General features: G+C 38.4%; 1 protein-coding gene across 1 annotated transcript in view; it reads right to left on the reverse strand.

Moving 5' to 3' along the window:
- Positions 1 to 223: 223 nt before the first annotated feature.
- Positions 224 to 19,485, reverse strand: part of LOC104506298 (protein arginine N-methyltransferase 8) — a gene marked incomplete at its 3' end in the record, with an annotated part of 28,427 nt that continues 9,165 nt past the window's right edge. The window contains exons 3-8 of the mRNA XM_010147204.1: positions 18,222 to 18,285; positions 14,077 to 14,219; positions 13,602 to 13,689; positions 9,964 to 10,079; positions 3,093 to 3,243; positions 224 to 345 (exon numbers count right to left, since the gene is read on the reverse strand). Coding sequence (XP_010145506.1) covers positions 224 to 345; positions 3,093 to 3,243; positions 9,964 to 10,079; positions 13,602 to 13,689; positions 14,077 to 14,219; positions 18,222 to 18,285 — 684 coding nt within the window. The remainder of the gene's footprint in view (positions 346 to 3,092; positions 3,244 to 9,963; positions 10,080 to 13,601; positions 13,690 to 14,076; positions 14,220 to 18,221; positions 18,286 to 19,485) is intronic.

Here is a 19,485-nt window from a genome sequence, read left to right on the forward strand (position 1 = left end):
GGAGTTAAACCACAACACCATGCTAGCTGGTTTGCAGGCTGAGCCCTGTAACATTAGCACTCCGTTATCATTGCTGTCACCAGCTTTGGTGAAGTTGTGAATCGAGCTCTTACTAATAAACATTAATTTAGAGCCTTCAGCATGCTCATTGTTTTACTTGTTTACTATTGATTATAGTTTGTGATCAGTAGAGTTGGAACTAGAATCAGTGATGCTGACTCACCACATTTTTTGCATTTGGTTTCATGGATATAGTCCCATAGATTTCTTCTCCTCGTCTCACAGTTAAATAGTCCTCTAAGTAGAAGACAGTTTGCTTCCAGTGAGTATAGGGTGCATCAGGTGCTAAAAAACATATATGGGTATTATTTATAGAAAACTCCTCTTTGCTTTACTAATCAAATTATGACTTGGGAACAACTGAAAAAAAGCTTTTCTTCTCATAGAACACTTTACCTTGTGTACTGTATTAGCAAACATGCTTTACAACAACACAGTTCTGTAGACTGTTAGTGGGTTGTCCTCTAATTTTTACTGGAATATGTCAGATGTCAACCACACCCAGCAAGAAGGATTCCGCAAAGGGGGTTACTGGGCATGACAGGCACTTTTTTGATGATTTCTTTTCAACACGCACACATTCGAATTGGGGAAATGTTTACCAGCTTTGAAAGTCTAAATTAGTTCAAAAAACAATTACACAAAACCATGAAAGAAAGATTCATCAAAAAATGTTAATCACAATGACACAGATGAAACATTTGACTCATGATCCTGGAGCAGATTTTAGAGTTTCCAGGGGGATACAGCTGGGGAAAAGGCACTTGCACCTTTACCTATTTTTGGACTTTTGAAAGGCATTTGCTATGGTCAACTTGCCAGAGATGAGACACTGGTCTAAATTAATTTCTAGCCTTGCTTAGCAGAATCACTTTGATAACCTTCTGCTACTTCAGGTTTTTATTTTACTTAGTTGTTTTTATTTCTGATTTAAATTCAAATATTTAAGCAGTGTGTAATGAACTTGCATTGGTTACTCCTTGTTCCTAGCATTCTTGCAGTTAATCGCATCTAGGTATGTAAGAATAGCTGTACAAGTTCAGAGGCTTCCTGACCTGGCAAAAAAAGCCTCTGATAAATTTGTTTCTCTTCCATCTGTTTCTCCAATCACTTTTTTTATGCAGACATGGCCCCACTTTTTTATGATAGGTAGAAAATACCTTGTACATACATATGCAAGTTGAGGTGGGCCTGCAAAAAGCTCTCTGTAAAAAAACACTATGCCAAACTTCGTATCTGCCCTAGATTTTTGTCCAAATGTAGCCTCTTCTCCCTAATACTATTTACCCTCTTTCCTTCCTCAAGTTCTCAGTTCCTATGTGCCAAGGGAAGCCAAGCGCAGCTGTGGTGGCCTTGCAGAACATTTTCTGTTTAAGTGCCTGAGTGAGTGCTCTTTATTCCATACACCCAAGAGGCAAGAAGAGTCAAGGAAGTTCTTATCCCAGCCACCTTTTGCTATACTGATACTGGAGCAAGCCTGTGTTTACTCTGCAGACAAACAACTCATTGCAATAACGTAACGGGTCTTTTTTCTTGCCACTTTTGATGCCTTTTCACTGGGATGTCTGAGTCAAGCAAAGCATGGCTGGGTTTGAGGCCCAGATTTGCTGACGGGACACATTTGACTGGAAAACATTAATCAAATATCCTAATCTATTCAACGGATGTTTCTTAAAACACGTATGTTCCTATACACACATAAGTCAGAAACACACTCTATTATTTCTTTGCAGATGAAGCCACATTCCCAATGACATAAAAGACCTTTCATGTAGTTATGGCAATATATGTAGACCTCCTTTACTAACGTGGGTTTTGATTAACATCATAACACATTAACTACCTCCTTTGTTCAATGCTATTTTTAAAAGAAAACTGGAGGTTTGACTACATTACCTTTTAGAAAAGGTTAATGGGCTGCCTTCTGCTGACATAATCAGCCTTCTTGTGGAAAACAAAAATGCCTAAAACCTGAAGTGTCTTCCACCTTAGATAATTTTGTTCAGCATGACCTCAGGAATGTTAGCACTTCAGGATACCACTGCAGTGCCTCAGATTGTTCATGTCTCCCTAGCTACACTCTGTTTCCCAGCACATACTGGTGCCCATCATGGAGTGGGAAATACTGTAGTACAACACATTTATAGAATGACCAGGGAAACATAGTTACTGAAAAAAACAAAAGAATATGAGGTATCAAATATCATCATCCATACGGTTATACTTCTAGAATCAAATATAATTAAGTATTTTAACAAAAAGTTCTTTGAGCTTTGAATCTCAAGTAAAGGGTTGAGAGCTCCTCTCAACCCCCTCCTCAAAGGAGGAAAAAAGAGATTTCTAATTATATTTAACTTACATAACTTCCCATTTAAACCTGTTCGAGTTGTGTAATGGTGCTAACTGCAACCAGCAACAACTCTAATTTGTTGTTCTTGCCATGAAAGCAGTCATGAGGTTTGTACATTTTTTGCAACACCGGCTGCTTTATTCACTCTGGTACACAATGCCTTATAGGAATGGATTTATTCCTTTAAATATCTGCTCACTGAGGGAAGTTACAGTTTCACATTTGGGTAGATAGAGCGGGTTTACATAAGCCATGTGTGTGGTTATATCTTGGAAAAAACCCAATGGTTTTGTTCTAAACTCTGAGACAAGCAAGAGCTTTTTTCGAGTTTCGGATGTGGGGGCAACTAGGATGCATAGCTACTCCCTCTCCTTGAGCTGACAACTGCCTGTCTAATCTGATAAACTTGACAGGTATATTAGATCTAAGTGGCAATGGGCATAAACACCTGGGTCATAATTCCCGCTGAGCTCTAAGTTTGTTAGCCATTGTGAAATCCTGCCTGTTTTTGCAGAATTCCTACAAGAAGTTGTCCTTTCTCCACCCTGCTCACCTCCCCCAAAGTGACAATAATTTTTATCACTGAAATTCAAACCTGGTGGTACGCTAAACCTTCATGCACCATCTGACCAGTAGCATTGATATACTGATAGCAATAGAAATGAAATGAAATAAAGATTACCTGTAGAAAATCCCATCTTCTTGTGGCACTTCGTAAACTCGATATTAAAATAGGTGACCAAGGCATGAATGTAATCATTACGCTGAATTTGGAGGCAGAATGCAGAAGTAAATTCCAATTCTTCAGTCTTCACTGTGTAAATATCTACTTCCTGTTTTGAGGAGAAAGAAAAAGACATTTACGTGCAGATGTCAGTGTCTCTAAGGTAAGAGTTAAGTGATGTACTTAAGCATTTTATCTAATGATCAGCAACAAAGACAACTGGCAGCCCTTTAACACTGTAATAAATCAATGGTACATTTGAATATATCATATCATCAGCAAATGATAGAGTTATCTAAATTGACAGAGTGTGGTGAGAGTGTGTGTCCTTGAGAATGGCAGGGAGCTGGGGAAAATCAAGGTAAAATGTGCTTTGACAAATATAGGTGCAATGGATGATGAAATGGAGATACAGGTTCAAATTCTAAGACCTTTCATCATCAGGGACTATCAGCATGAGGGAAGATGGCAGAGTTGAGTTTTTAATAAAAATAAACTTCTGATTTGTTTGAGCATCTCTGGAAGGCAATGTGCTTTGTGTGAATCAGTCAAAACATTTGAGACATGACAGGGCCCTGCTTTTTGCTGATAATGCTTCTAGTCCTGTGTCAGATAAATAATTCCAAATAGTAAGCACAGGGATCTTATTCTTGCACTAGTCAGAGGCAAATAATATAAATCATAATATGGCTTGATTGAAGTAGTTGGGAGCAGTGATGTAGTCTCCAACATTTCTTATTGCCATCAGTATTTAAATCTCACTGTTCAAGGCTTAAACTGAGGTTGTTTTAGATGGATCAGATTTTCCCAGCTAGTTATTGCTTTCATCTGGGTTGTTTCCAAAACTCGTAGTCATGACAGGGAAGATGCTAAGTCTGAAGTACTATTAATTGTATTTTAATGCTATGGGAAATGTTTCCAATCAGTGCACTTTCTTTCCTCTTAAGTGTCACTCTCCTTACTGTGCTTGTCAGGGCATATTTGGCAATGTTAGAAACATAAAAAAACGCCCCAACCAACCAAAAAACCAACCCAACAAACAAACAAAAAAACCCAAACAAAAAACCCAAAGCAAACAAATAAAAAGCCTCTCAGCTTAAGCCTTGAACAGTGAGATTTAAATACTGATGGCAATAAGAAATGTTGGAGGCTACATCACTGCTCCCAACTACTGCAATCAAGCCATATTATGATTTACATGATTTGCCTCTGACTAGTGCAAGAGTGATCCCTGTGCTCAAACTCTGTGGTTAGTGGGACATGGTCCTGGGGGAAGGAACAGAATAATGTAGATCAAGTCAAATGACGAAATACCAAGATAGGCACAAGGGTACCAAACTGCTGATGCAACCAAAGAGAATCTTACTTGAACTATGGGTGAACTACCCTAAGTAGCATAGTAAAAAACCCGCCCTCGTGCAGGGAAAGCCCCCTACCAACAAAAGTCTCTTCGCCAGAGAACATGCGCAGTGAAAAAAGAGGGTTCTGTGATATTAAATGAAGATGAGGCATTGCAGAACCTACGGGAACAAGGGTGACTAAGTATGGCTGTAAAAATATTGGTAACAGTTACTCAGGATGTATAAAATGCTTACCATGTGTTGGCTGAAGTGCACTAGCTTTGTGGAATTGTCACCTATCACCCCTCTCTGCACAGTCATGAAATAGCATGACAAAAAATATCATATCACTTCAAGACCCAGTATCTCAACTCGGTGTGTTGATCAGCTCTTTGCACACCGGGTGAAGAACACTGAGTTTTAGAACAGCAAGAGCCAGATACCCTCCCAGTGTTTTCTCTCTGTTATTTGGTATTAAGTCAGTGGTAACAACAAAACTGCTCATGCATACAGAGAAATAGAAACTTTGTAGGTAGAAATCCAGATTTCCTCTACCATACCAACATAAACCAGGAATTGTATCCCTGACCTCACCAGCATTATTTCAGACTCACAGTGCAAAAAATGGAGAGCACAATCTAGAATGTCCATTAAAGGGCTCTTCCAGCCTCTTTCAGGGCACAATAGAGGGGTCTCTCGGCAATTGCTTTCTACAAGAGAATTCTGCGAAGGTAGACATCAAATGATGCAGCCATATTTCAGTTACTGAGGTCTTTGCACGGACCACATATTGTGTGTTTCTAAGACTTTGATAAAAGCAAGCTACAGTTTTGGCCTGGCTGATGAGCAATATTGCTCAAGAATAATGTAACCATCATGGAAATTATTCTACTACACTGATATGTCACCCTGAGTCACTAGTGCTTATAGCTGACCCATGCTTATAAAGGGTCATTTAAAGCTGGGATAGCCTTAAAATGCGTTTGGGTTGTGTTTTTGTGTTGGGTTTTTTTTCTGGAAAGAAGACAAAAAGAAAAAAGGCATACTAGGAATAACAATGTCTAAAGTCTCCTGGGAGATTTCCGTAGCAACTTGCAAAACTTGCTTTGTTAAGCTAGACTGCACTGGTTGGTGATAGCCAGAGATTTCTGTAATTTTTGGGTGTCTTTTTAGTGGTTACACTGTGGGGAAATTGTGAATTAAATCTGATGATGAGGCACATAAAAGAGATCTGGTTCCCTCTCTCTGAGCTGTGTTTGCTCTGCAGGGTAAAGTGGATCAAAAGCAGTAGGAAATATTTTTATTAGAGAAGTTAGTGGAAATGTCTCAGAAGTATTGAACAGATGTGCTGGGCACAATGGTGGTCACTTTTGTGGCCATTTTTTTAATGAAAGAAATGCTATTTTTATTATGCAAGATATGATACAAAATGTAAGTGGTTTGGTTTTTTTTTTTTTTAATTAATAGAATTTTGGAACTGTCCAGATTCTGTTTTGGTTATCTCTTTGAATCATAACCTGGCTACTATATATTCTCATATTAAATGTCACTGCTCATTGAATGTTAATTACAGCTTATTAGCACAGGGGATAAATGCTATCTTTGCATAAAATAAGTGGAAAAGTCACGAGTTACCCAATTTCATTCATATTTCAAAAACAACAACAACAAAACGGGGATATTTAAGTTGGAATCTGATCAAAATACAGCTCTTAATTATATAGAAAAAACACCCAACAGTGTTAAGCGGAGCAACAATAAAAGTGTCAGAATTATCAGCTAAATAAGGAGGTCCTGACCGTGGTTGACGCTGCATGAAAGACCATGAGACATCCCATGCTACATGTCCCTGTGGCAGAGAGACAGATAGAGGTTCAGTGTCCACATTCACTGGATAAAGCATGGGGTTTGAGCTGTTCTGTGGCCCAAATTGCTTTAAGACTGAGCAAATAAAGAAAATATCACGTAGAATCCCAGGGATGATGGCAGTGAGGTTGAGAAGCCGTGTTGCCAGGTGATATGTATTCCTTGTTTGAGTGCTATCACCCTAGCTGAGTCAGGTTTGCCGATGGGAAACATGCTGACTTGCTGCCCGTTTCATCATGCAAATCGTAATTAAGGTTGCTTCTAGAGTGTCACTGCACCTCTTTCCTGATCCCCTTTCAGCCGCTCAGCATGTTCAGCTAGGATTGTGTGAGCATGGAGATAAGATTCACATCTCAGGGAATGTCTGGATTTGGTGGGGTTTTTTGTTTGTTTTTGGATTTTGGGGTTGGAGTTTTTCCTCCCTTCCTCTCCCCATTACACCAGCTGTCTTGGATTGGAAAAAGAGGGAAGTGGTCACCCCAACGTAGGATGTGATGGTGAAGAGAGTGCTAAATCACAGCAGGTAAAAATTGCCAGCTTCAGGAAAAGGATTGATCTGAAGGCTGAGAAGTAAAAGTAATTACTAGGGAAAGGAGAAAGGGCCAAAGCGTCTTTCCTGACAAGCATCGAGAAAATGACCAATGCTGTCAGGTGTACACACATGCATACAGATGTGAGGGGATCACTAAAGCAAAAGCCCCCAAAACACCTTGCTTTTCCAAAAGAAAATGTTGGGGTTTTTTTTGTTGCTGTTTTTTTGTTTGCTTTTTTTAAGAGTGAAGGGAACTAACAGTATTGATGTGGGGAGAGAGGAAGTAACATTAAAATCTGGGTGTTTCAGGGGAGAAGTGAAAGGAAAAATGAAGTATCTGAGATTGTTTTCACTAGATATTGCAGCATATATTGGTTTTTTATTAGCTGAAATAACAGGTAAGCAAGTGTAGCTATGGCTTCTGGAGAGCACAGACCTCAGTCTCCTGCTGGGGTCCCTCTTCTGCCATATTTTCCTCTTTGCACAGAAGGAAATGGCTGAAAATTACCAGTTGTGGTTTGTTTGGGTTTTCTGGGTGGAGGGGCAGGCAATAGATGGAGTTAAGCCTGAGGTTGCTGAAAGGAAAGACTGCAGGGAAAACTGTTGTTATTGTAGTCTCTGGTGCTGACACCAACATGGAGAAGAAGTTTTGGGTCGATTCAAAACTGTGTTTTTCTAATATGCAAAGGGATCGGAGAAGAAAACACTATTGTGTTGCTGAGTTTGAAATAAACTTTTCCATTATTTCAGGCAACGTTACTGAAAGCAGTAGGCCCTCAGAAGAACACTTGTACCCTTTTCCTGAGATCAGTTATTGACTTTGGTGGCTTGAAGATGTTTTAGTCCCACTACCCTCCCTGCCTGATTTGTTTTAGAATTTAAACAGAGGACTCCTACTTCCCAGGAAAAATTCTATGCCCCTGGGATATATTTAATTGCACATTCAAAGGGGAATTGCTTCCACAGCAGAGATGCTGTATTCCTGCATGCACCACTCCCAGTGCACCTGTGCCTTAGTTGCTAGAGTTTCTTGAAGGGTTCAAGACTTGGGTCACATCCAATTCCTGAAGAGTACAAAAGAGGAAATTTTACTCAGGTCTCCAGCATTCTAGATAAGTGTCATGGTTACATAGCATGCAGGGGCTGATGTCTTGTTTAGCTGATTCTGTAGGGCGATTCAGAGCATCTAAATTGGGAACTGAGACAACTGCAGAAGCACAGGGCTCTGACTGGTCTGTTAGAAATGACTAGCATACAGGGAACCCAGATTTATCTGGTAGGCACCCTAAGTTAGCCGGTTTTGGGTTGAATACACCCATAAAAATCCTGCTGTGAATGTAAGATGAATATGCTGTGCCAACTTGAAATGCTATAATAAAACATTTGAATAATTAAATGTTATTGCTTTGTTTATTCTCAAATGTTTTCTTAGGCTAATATTATGCTCTTAACAAATATTTTCAGGATCAAAGAAATGCACTTTATATTAAAAAAACATGTAAAAAGTAAATTAAATTAAATAAAGAAATGCAGCCTCAGTTTTTCCTGCTTCCACATTCCTAGCTGAAGACAACTGTCCCTCCTTCCTGCCTATCATTGCCAATTTTCTCTTCTTTGTAGCGACCAGTTTGTGTGATTAGGGACAGATTCTGGAATGGAGAGTAGTTTCTGCTTCTGTAGTTATTACCTACTCTGTTCCCAAGATACCGTTACACGGTAAAGCACCATTCGGTGTATGGACAAAAGATGTCTGGCCATGCAGAATTAAATATAAAACCTGAATAGGAACAGTTTGAAAAATCTTGTCTGTCTTCTTAAACCCAGTTACTTTCAAAAACTCTCTAAAGGAAGCTTTAATTTTGTACTTTATGTAAGGGCAGGCAGGTTTTACAACTTTTTATTCCAGAGAAGCCAACCCATTTGCCACCTGATCTTTCCCTCTCCAGACATATTTTATACAGTCTATATGGCTGTTTATTTTGTGTGTTGCAATTTTAAATCTGCAGTTTTAAATCTCAGGCTGTTTTCAGACACAACCATCTTGTGCTCCCCTCAGTGCAGATGGACCGTTCATGCATACGTACTCACACAGATTTTCTACTTCTGTTCCTTTTTGCTGCTTTCAATAAAGGTTCTGCAGACTTAAGGTATTTTTTTCATTTTTGCATGTGGGACTACTTAATGCTGTATTTGTTACTGGCAAAAAAGTGAAAGGGAAAAATTAGAACTGAGTTTTTGGGATAAGTGAGCACACTTTGGGATTCACGGACCTGGTCTTACCACTGCTGTTCAGGTGGACAGCCTTATGCGTGACACCAGTCTCACACGAGGAGGATTCCTTCACATGGAAGGAATTTTAGAGCTTTCATGTGTTCCTGCAGGCTATGGATTCTTAACCTGATCTTGTGAACAAGTAGTGTCTTGTATGCAGAACAGGGTACAAGCTAACCTCTGGCTGCAGATGTTGGTGCTGGGAGAGCACAGTGACATTCAGATAAGGCTAAGAATTAGGAAGTTATACAGTAAATTAGGTTCCAGTTCTGATCTCATGCTCTGGAATAAATAAGAGTTATTTCATCAGAGCTGAACAATTCAAAAACTTATGCTTTAGTCTTTTTCACTGAAACAGAATGAGTTTACCTCTTCTTCTCAGCAGCATTCCATCAGTAATTTCCAACCTCTATTTTCAAGAAGGTAGGGCAATTAAAATTTGTATCTAGATACACCATGTGTCTATTTATACAGTATTTGCGCATGTATCATTCGTAAGAGTCTTAAGTTACGCTTAGCAGTAGCCAGATGAGTAGAGAGTCACAAAAAGCATCCTGCTTTCTGGTATTCCATAAGTGATCAAGGTATCAATGTTCATGTTTATTAGCTCAGGTGATGATACTGGGCATGTGCAACATACTAATACTAATTTAAAACTGCACAATTTTCCTCCTTAGTGTGATAGCATTCTGTGATGATGGCTTCACCTAGCTAGTTAGAAGCATACAAAGATCATAGTAAAACATAAGAAGCAGGTCTCCAAAGAATCCTACAGTTAGGTGTAAACATTCATAATTAGGTATATTTGGAATTACCAAACCTTTATTAAACAGGCATTGGTCACCACTTGCTTTGGATCTACTATGTCCACCAAAGGCTCCTTCATGGCAACATCCCTAATACAGGTCATGTCAAAGCCGTACACATTCTCCCACCCTGTCAATGCAAATGGATGTGTCAAAGATTATTATTAGCAATAATAATAAAAATATTCTTTGTTTCTCAAAGCATCTTTCATTTGAAAGAATTTCTACCATCTCCTAACTCTCAGCTTTGCACTTTAGCTCTTTGCTCTCTGCCCCAGTTGTCTATGTCACCATTGCTATTTTACAGATAAAGCAGTTGTGGCAAAATAACCCCTTGATGTACATATTTGAACAAGTGGCCCTTGTTTTTTGGTGTCCCCAAAACTGTGTTATATGAGATTTGACAATGATTTTCATGGTTTCAGACATTTAAGTGTTGCCCCAAATCAAATAGTATGTCAGATTGAGACTTGGGAATAGCTGCTAATATTATTCTACCCTTTCCTATCCATTCTAGTTAATATTTCATTTTTTTATAAGTTGTTATTCAATCAGCAGTTTGCATGCTCTTTTAATTATTCAAGTAGTCTTAGTTTCAGCAACTAAATTAATGACAGGAGTAGAATTACAGGTGTGTTTCAATATTTGTGGCATTTGAGCTTTAATCTGCATGTACATCATGACAAAAAAGAAAAATATCCACTCTAAAAGATTTAAAAGCCATGCTGGTCCTCTATATTTGAACTGTTCTTCTGATTGTTCCAGTAAACGCTTCTTATCTTGCTGAGAGTTTTCTATAAATTTTTTTTCCCTTGAAAAAAATGAAAACATTGAAACATTGAAAAGTACACTGGCTTTGCTTTTAAGATTTCTTAACAAAATGAAAACAAAAACCTCCAAAAAAGTGAAATATTATGATTTTAAAAGAATTATATGAGTCGAGGTCCATTCAGTGCTTCATCTGAAAGTCTAAACTGAATACTGTTGAGTGCTTTAAAAATTGTTTGAACACAAGCAAGGTAAACTGATGAACAGCAACAGTGAGCATGTTTTAAATGTCTTGTTTTTTTTCAGAGCATAGCATTCGATCTACTGGTGTTTCCAGCGGACTACAATTGAAAATGTACTACGAGGAAAAAATCTGCATATTTCTAAATTGGAACAAATCCGGTCATGAACAGTTCTTACGTTATCTCTTCAGTAGGCTGTGAGTTTCTCAATATTTCAGGGGAGCTAGTGATCAAAACTATAGTTTCATGCACCAGGAGCGTGTGGGAACTTCGGATTACATTTATAGAAGCCATACGTTTTTACATGGTTACTCAGAACATATTGACTAGGAAATCCTGAAGGAACAATTTATGAACAGAGTTGTTGGAGCCTCAATCCCTGGATGTACTTCAGCCGACATGGGATGCCTCTGAAATATATGCACAGTCTGTATTAAACAGAGATGTGTCGCCGGAGCTAAAACATATAATTTTATGTTTTACGTTTTGCAGGAAATCAGAGTAATTGACTATAATAGTACTCTGTGGCATTAGTAAAGTTTCAGAAATCAGATGTTTTCAGAAACTTCATATTGCATTATTTCTTATTCAGTACGATGGTTCTTGAGTGTCCTTTGAGATGTTCAGTCCTGCATCTCATATGGAGGCCAGAATCTACCAGCTTAAGAAAAAAAAGATGAAAAATTGGAATGTAAGGAGACACCAGCAAGGTTTTATAAACTGAAAAGAGTGAGAAGATGGTAGTGCAGAAAGGTAGTGAGATAGAAATAACTGAAGAAGACACAGAGGTATGGAAAGTGAGGGGAGAAAGGAAATCAGAACTGAAATAAGAAAAGAGAGTTTCATAAAGGAAAACATTTCAGAAGAAAAAAAGAGCTCAAAACATTTTTTTTTAAATGATGAAGAAATAAATGAGTTGAAACCTGATGTACTGTGTGTGAGAAAAGAAAAAAGGTCAAGGCCTAGACGTTAAGGGGTTCAAAAGCTGGGTGAAAGAAGGCATAAAAGATATTTTTAGGCCAAAATGGCTTTGATTCCTTTACAGAATGGACGCCTTATATACCCTTTTGAGTCTCGAAATTTTGTAAGGGATTTAGCTGTCAAGGTCATCACATAACTGAGGAGAAAAATAATTGTCCCAGGCAGATATACAGAATTCTGACTGCCCAACTGCACTGGGCTTGCTTTTGATCCAAAACGGTAGTTTTGACCCATTGGCAGTTGTGTCTGTCAGAACTGAAACTGATAACAGAAACACCAAACTTTCTTTTCTGAAAGGTAAGGAATGAGGAGTTAGGCACCTTCATTTAAAGGCTGACTGAAGGCACTAATTTTACCCAAGCTTTTTCATGTATCCTTAATTAATAAACCTGATGGAATTTTGTGATTTTCTGTCCCCTAATGGAAAAAGCCTTTAAGTGAAATTGACCAGCTCTGAAAAACAAAAGTCAAAAAAGAAAAGAAAAGTGAAATAATGTACAACTTACTCATTTCATCAAAACTATTATGACCACATAAATGCAAACTTGGATGACCTGGGGGACAACAAGTTGATTGTGAACCAGGAATATGACCTTGTGGTGATGAACCTGAACCACATGCTAAGATAAGGAGTGTCCACGAAGACTGGGTTTTCTTAGCCTGGGGCAGCAAAGGCTAATAGTGGGTTCTAATTGCTATCTGCTGCTACAAAAACAAAGAAGTGAGATACCTTTCAGGTGAAAAGGGACAGTGAAGGCAGTTTCATCAAGGGAAATTCTTAGTGGATACTCAGCAACATGCTTACTTCTGAGGGTGCTTCAGCATTTAAACAAGTGCCCAGAAAAGCTATCGAAACCCATCTCTCTCTGACTGACCCACTGTAACTGTGAAATCTGGTCTGCTTTTAGCAGGAGACTGCACTAGGTGACCTGTACGGCACCAGTTAGTCAATGAAAATTCAAGGGAAAAAAACCAACCAAAAAAGAATTTAAATGTAAAGGAAAAGTAAATTTTATGATTCCATGAAGTAAAAAAAGTTTAGAACCTTTTTTCACATCAAAATAAAATGGAAATTTCTGATCCTTATTTTTAAGTTAAAAATTCTTACATAAACTGTTTTAAAAAGTTAAAAAAGCATTACATGTTTTTTTCTTCTTAACAAGCTTATTAGTGAGATATCATTTTTTTAGGTTTATTTCTTAACATTGACAATTAATTTCCATCTTATTAATTTTTCTGTTCCTGTTATTTTAAAACCAAAACCCAACACCTAGATGGCAAGAATGTATTACCAATTTTGATGGCAGTTATGTGGGATGATGTATTTATCAAAACAACAACAAAACTAAATATCCTAAAACCCACATTTTAAAATAGAGACAGAGGTATCAATATAACTCAGAGCAAGGTCTGCATCAATTTATTCATGCATCTGTCTTTGCGCTCCCTTTGTGTCCTTTAAATGACTGCAACATTCCTGAATTTCTCACCAGACTAGAGTTTTTGCCAGTGTTCATGTTTATATTGAAATTCTGACCTGCTCAACGTAATTTCTTGGCTTTTGCAAAACTTTGCCAGCAAAGAGATTACAGTGGGCCACTATAAATCAAATATCTTAGGGAAATAACCATAAAAAAGGGTTACATTAGGTGTTTACTCACAGTGAATTTTGAAGTCCTTGTACTGTCTGTCTTCAATTGCTACCACGTACAAAGCAGCTCGGTCTGGAAACATTAGCCCTCCAGGTTTCTGTTGATGAATTGTGGGGAAATGGATCTCGTAATCTATTCACCTGACAAAGACATCACATTTTGAACTGCACATACAAAAACCAGACAAGCACCCCTTGCATGCCTTTATTGTTTTCCTTCAGATTGTCACATCAGCTCTAATCTCAGCAACTCTCGCAGCCTGTGGCAACATCATTAGATAATGTCTATATGAATTGCACCAGCAACAATCAAAAGCAAAGCTTTCACTGAGACTCCCTTTGTTAATCTTTTTGTTAAAGCCTAAGAAATGGCACTTCGAGAGGTAACTGTGTCTTGTTGTGGTGACAGTAGGCGAGAGAAGGCTTGCAGTCAGAAAATAAAAGACGATTGCTCCAGTAAGGAGTATGACATGCAGAGCACCTACCAGCCACTTGTCTCGTGCGAAGATGACTGTGTTTAACATTGATTCATAGAACAGACAGTAACCCATCCACTCGCTGATGATGATGTCTACTTTATCCACAGGTAGTTCAACTTCTTCCACTTTACCTTTAAATATTGTGATTACTGAAAAAAGAATTCAGAGAAATATGTCCCACGTAATAAAACACCTGACTAAGTTCCTTAGTGGTGAATGTCAGGCTGACCCTTGCGATATGATTCTCAAATGACTGTAGGTAAGGGGTGACTCCAGCAGACTCAATGGATTTTACACTATTTTAAAACTACTTGCAGTAAGTATAATAAACAGAGTTTTTAGTGTCAGTATAGAAGGAGAAATAAAAAAAACAACACCCAAACCAAAACCCACACCAAATGAACCCCATCTATATAAAACAACAGAAAAAAAAGGCCTTACCTGGTTACCTGCATGATCTCATTTTACAGGCCCTTTGGAATTTGGAAGATTTCTAGATCAATGACCAAGGAATGCAAAGAATCCACCTAGAATCCTTTAAACATCCCTCTAGGGTTACACACGCTTGATTTCATCACAGAGATTTATAGAACTATGATCTAATTCTCATCGGCTTTTCCAACATATTGCTGACTTCACAGTGAGTAAATCAGAATCACAGAATGGTTTGGATTGGAAAGGACCTTAAAGATCATCCAGTTCCAACCCCCCTGCCATGGACAGGGACACCTTCCACTAGACCAGGTTGCATAATTTCTTCCATGAATTCTGGGGAGCCGAATCAACTGAGAAAGTCAGATCTAGCCTGACAGTACACAAAAAGTAAGGTTGTGCAAGCATGATTATCTCATGAAAATGATTTTTCATTCCTTTCTGCTTCATGGTTAAATCTTTTATAACATACTGGCATTCTCATGCTGAATCTTCTGTCTGGTTTATCCTTGCATAACTTTCCACAGTTATCTAAAGTGATTGCTGGAAAACATTGCTGTCAAGTATTTTGTCACTAAATTAGTTGCAAGGAAATGAAAAAGGTTGGTGGACCTTTGAATACCAGAATCCTCAGAGATACATTAGAACACAGTGCATTAAATTACTGGCAATACTGTATGCTACTTACAGGAGACTGGGAATGCACTGCAAAAGCAAATCAACAAGCAATTAATAGAACTGATTGATGCTAGAAAGGATATTTTGCTTAAAGGAAAATTCAGTATTGGTCCATGTTCAGTTCAGTTGTAAGAAATAATTTTGGTTTAGAATCACTACACAATTCACCAATCATTCTTGCTTGCCTTTTTTTTTTTTTTTTACATATTTCCTACTTACAAATGTAATCCAAATTCTTTAGACAAATAATTTGCAGCTTGTGGTTGTCTGCTATTTATATTGTTTGTTGCAGTGGGTAAAGTCTCATGGTTCTGGATTCTTCCTTGACAAGGAACTGATGCACTTGAAATTCAGGAATAAAGTGAGTAGGGAATATTTTACTTTCCATTACTAATATACAAGATTACTGTATTACTCAATAAGTGGCAATTTTTAGTGATGGCAAGTTTTATTGATGAAAGTGGTCAACATTCAGTTTGAGGAAGATGAAGGTACTTCCATTTAGCTAGAAGTAGGTTAGCTGTTTAAGAGTGGAAGTGTGGGTTCAGTGATTTTTAGAACTCAGCCCATGGAAACGCAGTTATTGTCTTCCCAAAATACACGTGCTGCTAGTATTACTCTAACAAAATGTGGCTACTTTATTTACATAGCAAACATTTGATCCAGACTGGCCCCCTAAGAAGCTGGGAACACTCTGATTCAGACTGGTTAACACATAGTATCAGCTGGTTAGAGCAACCTGATTGGAAAGGAGCAGAGTTCTCTTCTCCTTCCCATCCTTTAAACTTCTTCCTTTCATAGTTAGTAGGTCAATAGTTCATCTGCTGTTATACTGAGGACTCTTCATATTTATAAGCTACAGCCATCAGTTCTCTTTAGTTCTCTTTTCTCCCAACAACTTTCACTGCCACAATTCTTTTGAAGTGAGTTTTGGCGCTGACAGCTGCCAGAATGACACACCTGCAGACTCTGAAGCCCTCTGTACCTAGAACAGTCACAGTGTAAGCAGCAGCACAAGTTCCTCTCACCTCCCTTCGCTTTGATGAAACACCTTCATAAGGCGTCAGGTGGGAACAGACTGTGCTGTCCTCAGCTCTAGTGTATCTGCTCTGGAAATAATGAGGTTCTCTTGCTTCAGCCCTTTTTGCTGACTCTGCATTTCTCTAAACAATTAGGGGGGAAAAAAAGAAATTTTCCATGAGCAACAAGACACTTTGGATCAGTACTTGGTTGTGTTAAAAGTGAATGTGGGTCAGTGTAAAGCATGTAAGTGTAAATGTTAGTTCAGTTGTGTAATTTGTTTGTACTGGCGATCAAACTGCAGTTGGACAGAGTGCTGAACCTGTCCAGGCAAGTCTCCTGCCAAAGGAAGGGGCTTCTGCTTCCTCCTCCACAGGTTTTCCAAGGACGTGCTCCTTGGAGAAAAAGGAGGAAAGAGAGATAAATACCTTCTGCAACCTCTGGAGCACACTGGAACTTTCTTATTTATTCTGACAATGGTCCATTCACACACAATTCCGCTTGCTGGAAATCCAAAACGTGAACTGATTTATGGTGTGCTGTTTGGGGAAAGGCCATTCTGGGAATATGCAGGCTCTACACAAAGATGCAGGATAACCAAGCTGAGGTCAAGACCTCACTGTTCTTAATGCTTTATGTCTACTGTGAAGCAGCGTATTTTCCTTTGCTTCCTTCTTTTTCTGACCCATAAGTTACATACACAGGCTGGCCTCTTACATCCCGCGTCACAGCTGTTTCTTTCACACCACGCCACTTGAATACACATGCTGTGCAATAAATTCTCCTCTCAAACAGCTCCGTGTTAGTCAGAAGCTGCCAGTCACAGCAATAAAAATTAGAGCAGATCTAAACGAGAACAGAAATCTATTCCTGCGCATGTGCTAGCGTAGTACCCGTGCAGACACAGCTAAAAGCGGGGCAAACGATGCAGTCTAGCCAGCTACGACCCGTGCTGCCATGCAGAAAAGGCAGGCTCTTCTCAAAGGGCACTTTTAAACAGAACCGTCTCACAGCCTCAATTTAAAGAAAAGCCAACATGACAACATCCTGACATTTTCAGTTGTCATCCAGCAATGTTTTTATTAAATGAAGGACTTCTTCAGTTTCTCATACTGCCCCTGTGACACAGCTCAGACAGATCACTACCTGTCCAACGGGACATTTCATGCCATCTAACGTCAATGTGTTAGTGGGGGGACTTGTCTGGGAGGCACATTCGCTGCTCAGGGTCTGGCTGGGCATCGGTTGGCTGGTGGTGAGTCACTGTATCACTTTTTTCACCCTTTTTCCTTTTTATCATTGCATATTATTAGCAGCATTATTTATAGTACTATTTTCATTAAGTATTATCATTAGCATTAGTATTATTATCATTATTTTACTTCATTTATTTTCAATTATTAAACTGCTCTTATCTCAATCCATGAGTTCTCTCATCTTTTTCCTTTGACTCGCCCCCATCCCGGAGGTGAGCAAGTGGCTGTGTGGTGCTTAGTTGTTGACTACAGATAAACCATGACACACTGTTATTCTGAGAACTGTGTTTTCATTTGTGTGAGTGTGTCTTTCAGTATCGATTGGGTTTTTTTTGTTAATTTAAAGTTGGGAGTCAGGAGAAACTCCGTGAAAAATTTGTATGGATATGCAATACTTTTGCTTTGAACCTTATTTCAGTTTGAATGCGTGTGTGTGTGTTGATTGTATTTCACAGATAACGCGGAATTCAAATGGCAGAATTAATTTGAAAAGTTCAGCTTTAATATGGGGCCTTCTGTCCGCTTTGCTAAATCAAGCTGCTCACTGCTAAGTCCTATTTGCTTCTGTTGTTTGTGAGCCTAGGAGTAAATGTAAAATAACTTCTCCCACAAGGAACTGTTGTAGTGCCTAGAATGAGGTGCTTTCTTTTGTATTTACCTAAGAAAATTATGCAAAACTACCATTTACATATAAACCACCCAACATAAATTAATCAGAAAAAGTGAAACTTTCTCCCGAAGAAATTATTTTTATATATGCCTTACTGTTGTCCAAGTGGTTGGCCTTGATAATTTTTTCTGAGTAGTCAGATATACTTGAGCATTCAATCTAGGGAAAAAACAAACAAACAAACAAAAAAAGAAAAACAAGAGGAATTATGTGTTAGAGATCTCAAATATATCAATAAACCAAAATCTACTGAATTAGACTCTACAGAGCATGTAACCATTGATAAAGAGTAAATCAAACCTGTGTGGGCAGGATCATGATCAATGATATCTTAATATTCAAACTGCAGTCTGTGTTTGAGTTAAACTGTCTCTTATAGAAAAGATTGTTTTAAGTACTGTTGAAATGTGCGGAAAAAAGGTCCTAACTACAAAGTTACGTAATTTATTAATGATATAATTTAATTTATTCCTGCTTCTTCAGAATATTGACTCCTCCCGCTCAAAAAAATCTGCTGATGGGAATGAATTAGTATGGTGCTATATTTCCTCACGTATTTTAAAGCAAAATTCATTCAAACTTTGTGAATAATGTTAAAATTCAAATTATGCCAATACTGCTCAGTGTCAAGAAGCAATTGCTTTTCTCTGCGAAAAATCTATCATCTTTGGCAATGCATGCTGTCAAAAAAGAATGGGTACATTTTACACATCAGAAATGACTGAAATTATTCTATTTACAAAAACATTCAGATCTGCATGCCTCTTCCTATGACCAGTTCATAGGTCATGAATGGCAAGGCAATTGGCTTTTACTGGGAAAGGAATTATAAAATACCTTCCAGTTTTAGATTTCCCCTCAAATTTTATTAAATTTGAGTTCTAGCATAAAAGGCCATGTTTGCAATGACTTTTGATATCTTTTAGAGAAGTACTGCATTCCATGAATCTCTCTGGGTTTTGTGCCCCTTTAAAATCATGAGGACCAAAGTTGCTGGTAGTCACCGAAGCGGTTCCTAATGTGGCTCTTCCAAATGTGACATAAAACTGCCAATAATATTTTGTAGAATTCTTGTCTCTCTAATTTCCCTCTGGGAATGTCAAATAGAATTATAGTATCTCTAGTGAGGTGTTTTAATATGTCCAGCAAATTCCATTTAACGTCTAAAACCAACTTGTGCTTGACGCCTGTGATGGCACTCACAGACGGCCAGGACAGCGAGTGGAAGGACACACAGATCCCATATTCTTTTTCCATAGCACATGAAACAGATAGACATAATGGCAGTCATAATATCAATCCCTGTGCTCAAGGGAAGATGAATATTAACCCTACTTAGGTTGCCTGTGGATGCAAACG

This window comes from Eurypyga helias, unplaced genomic scaffold, assembly GCF_000690775.1.
Source record: "Eurypyga helias isolate BGI_N326 unplaced genomic scaffold, ASM69077v1 scaffold14492, whole genome shotgun sequence".
NCBI lineage: Eukaryota > Metazoa > Chordata > Aves > Eurypygiformes > Eurypygidae > Eurypyga > Eurypyga helias.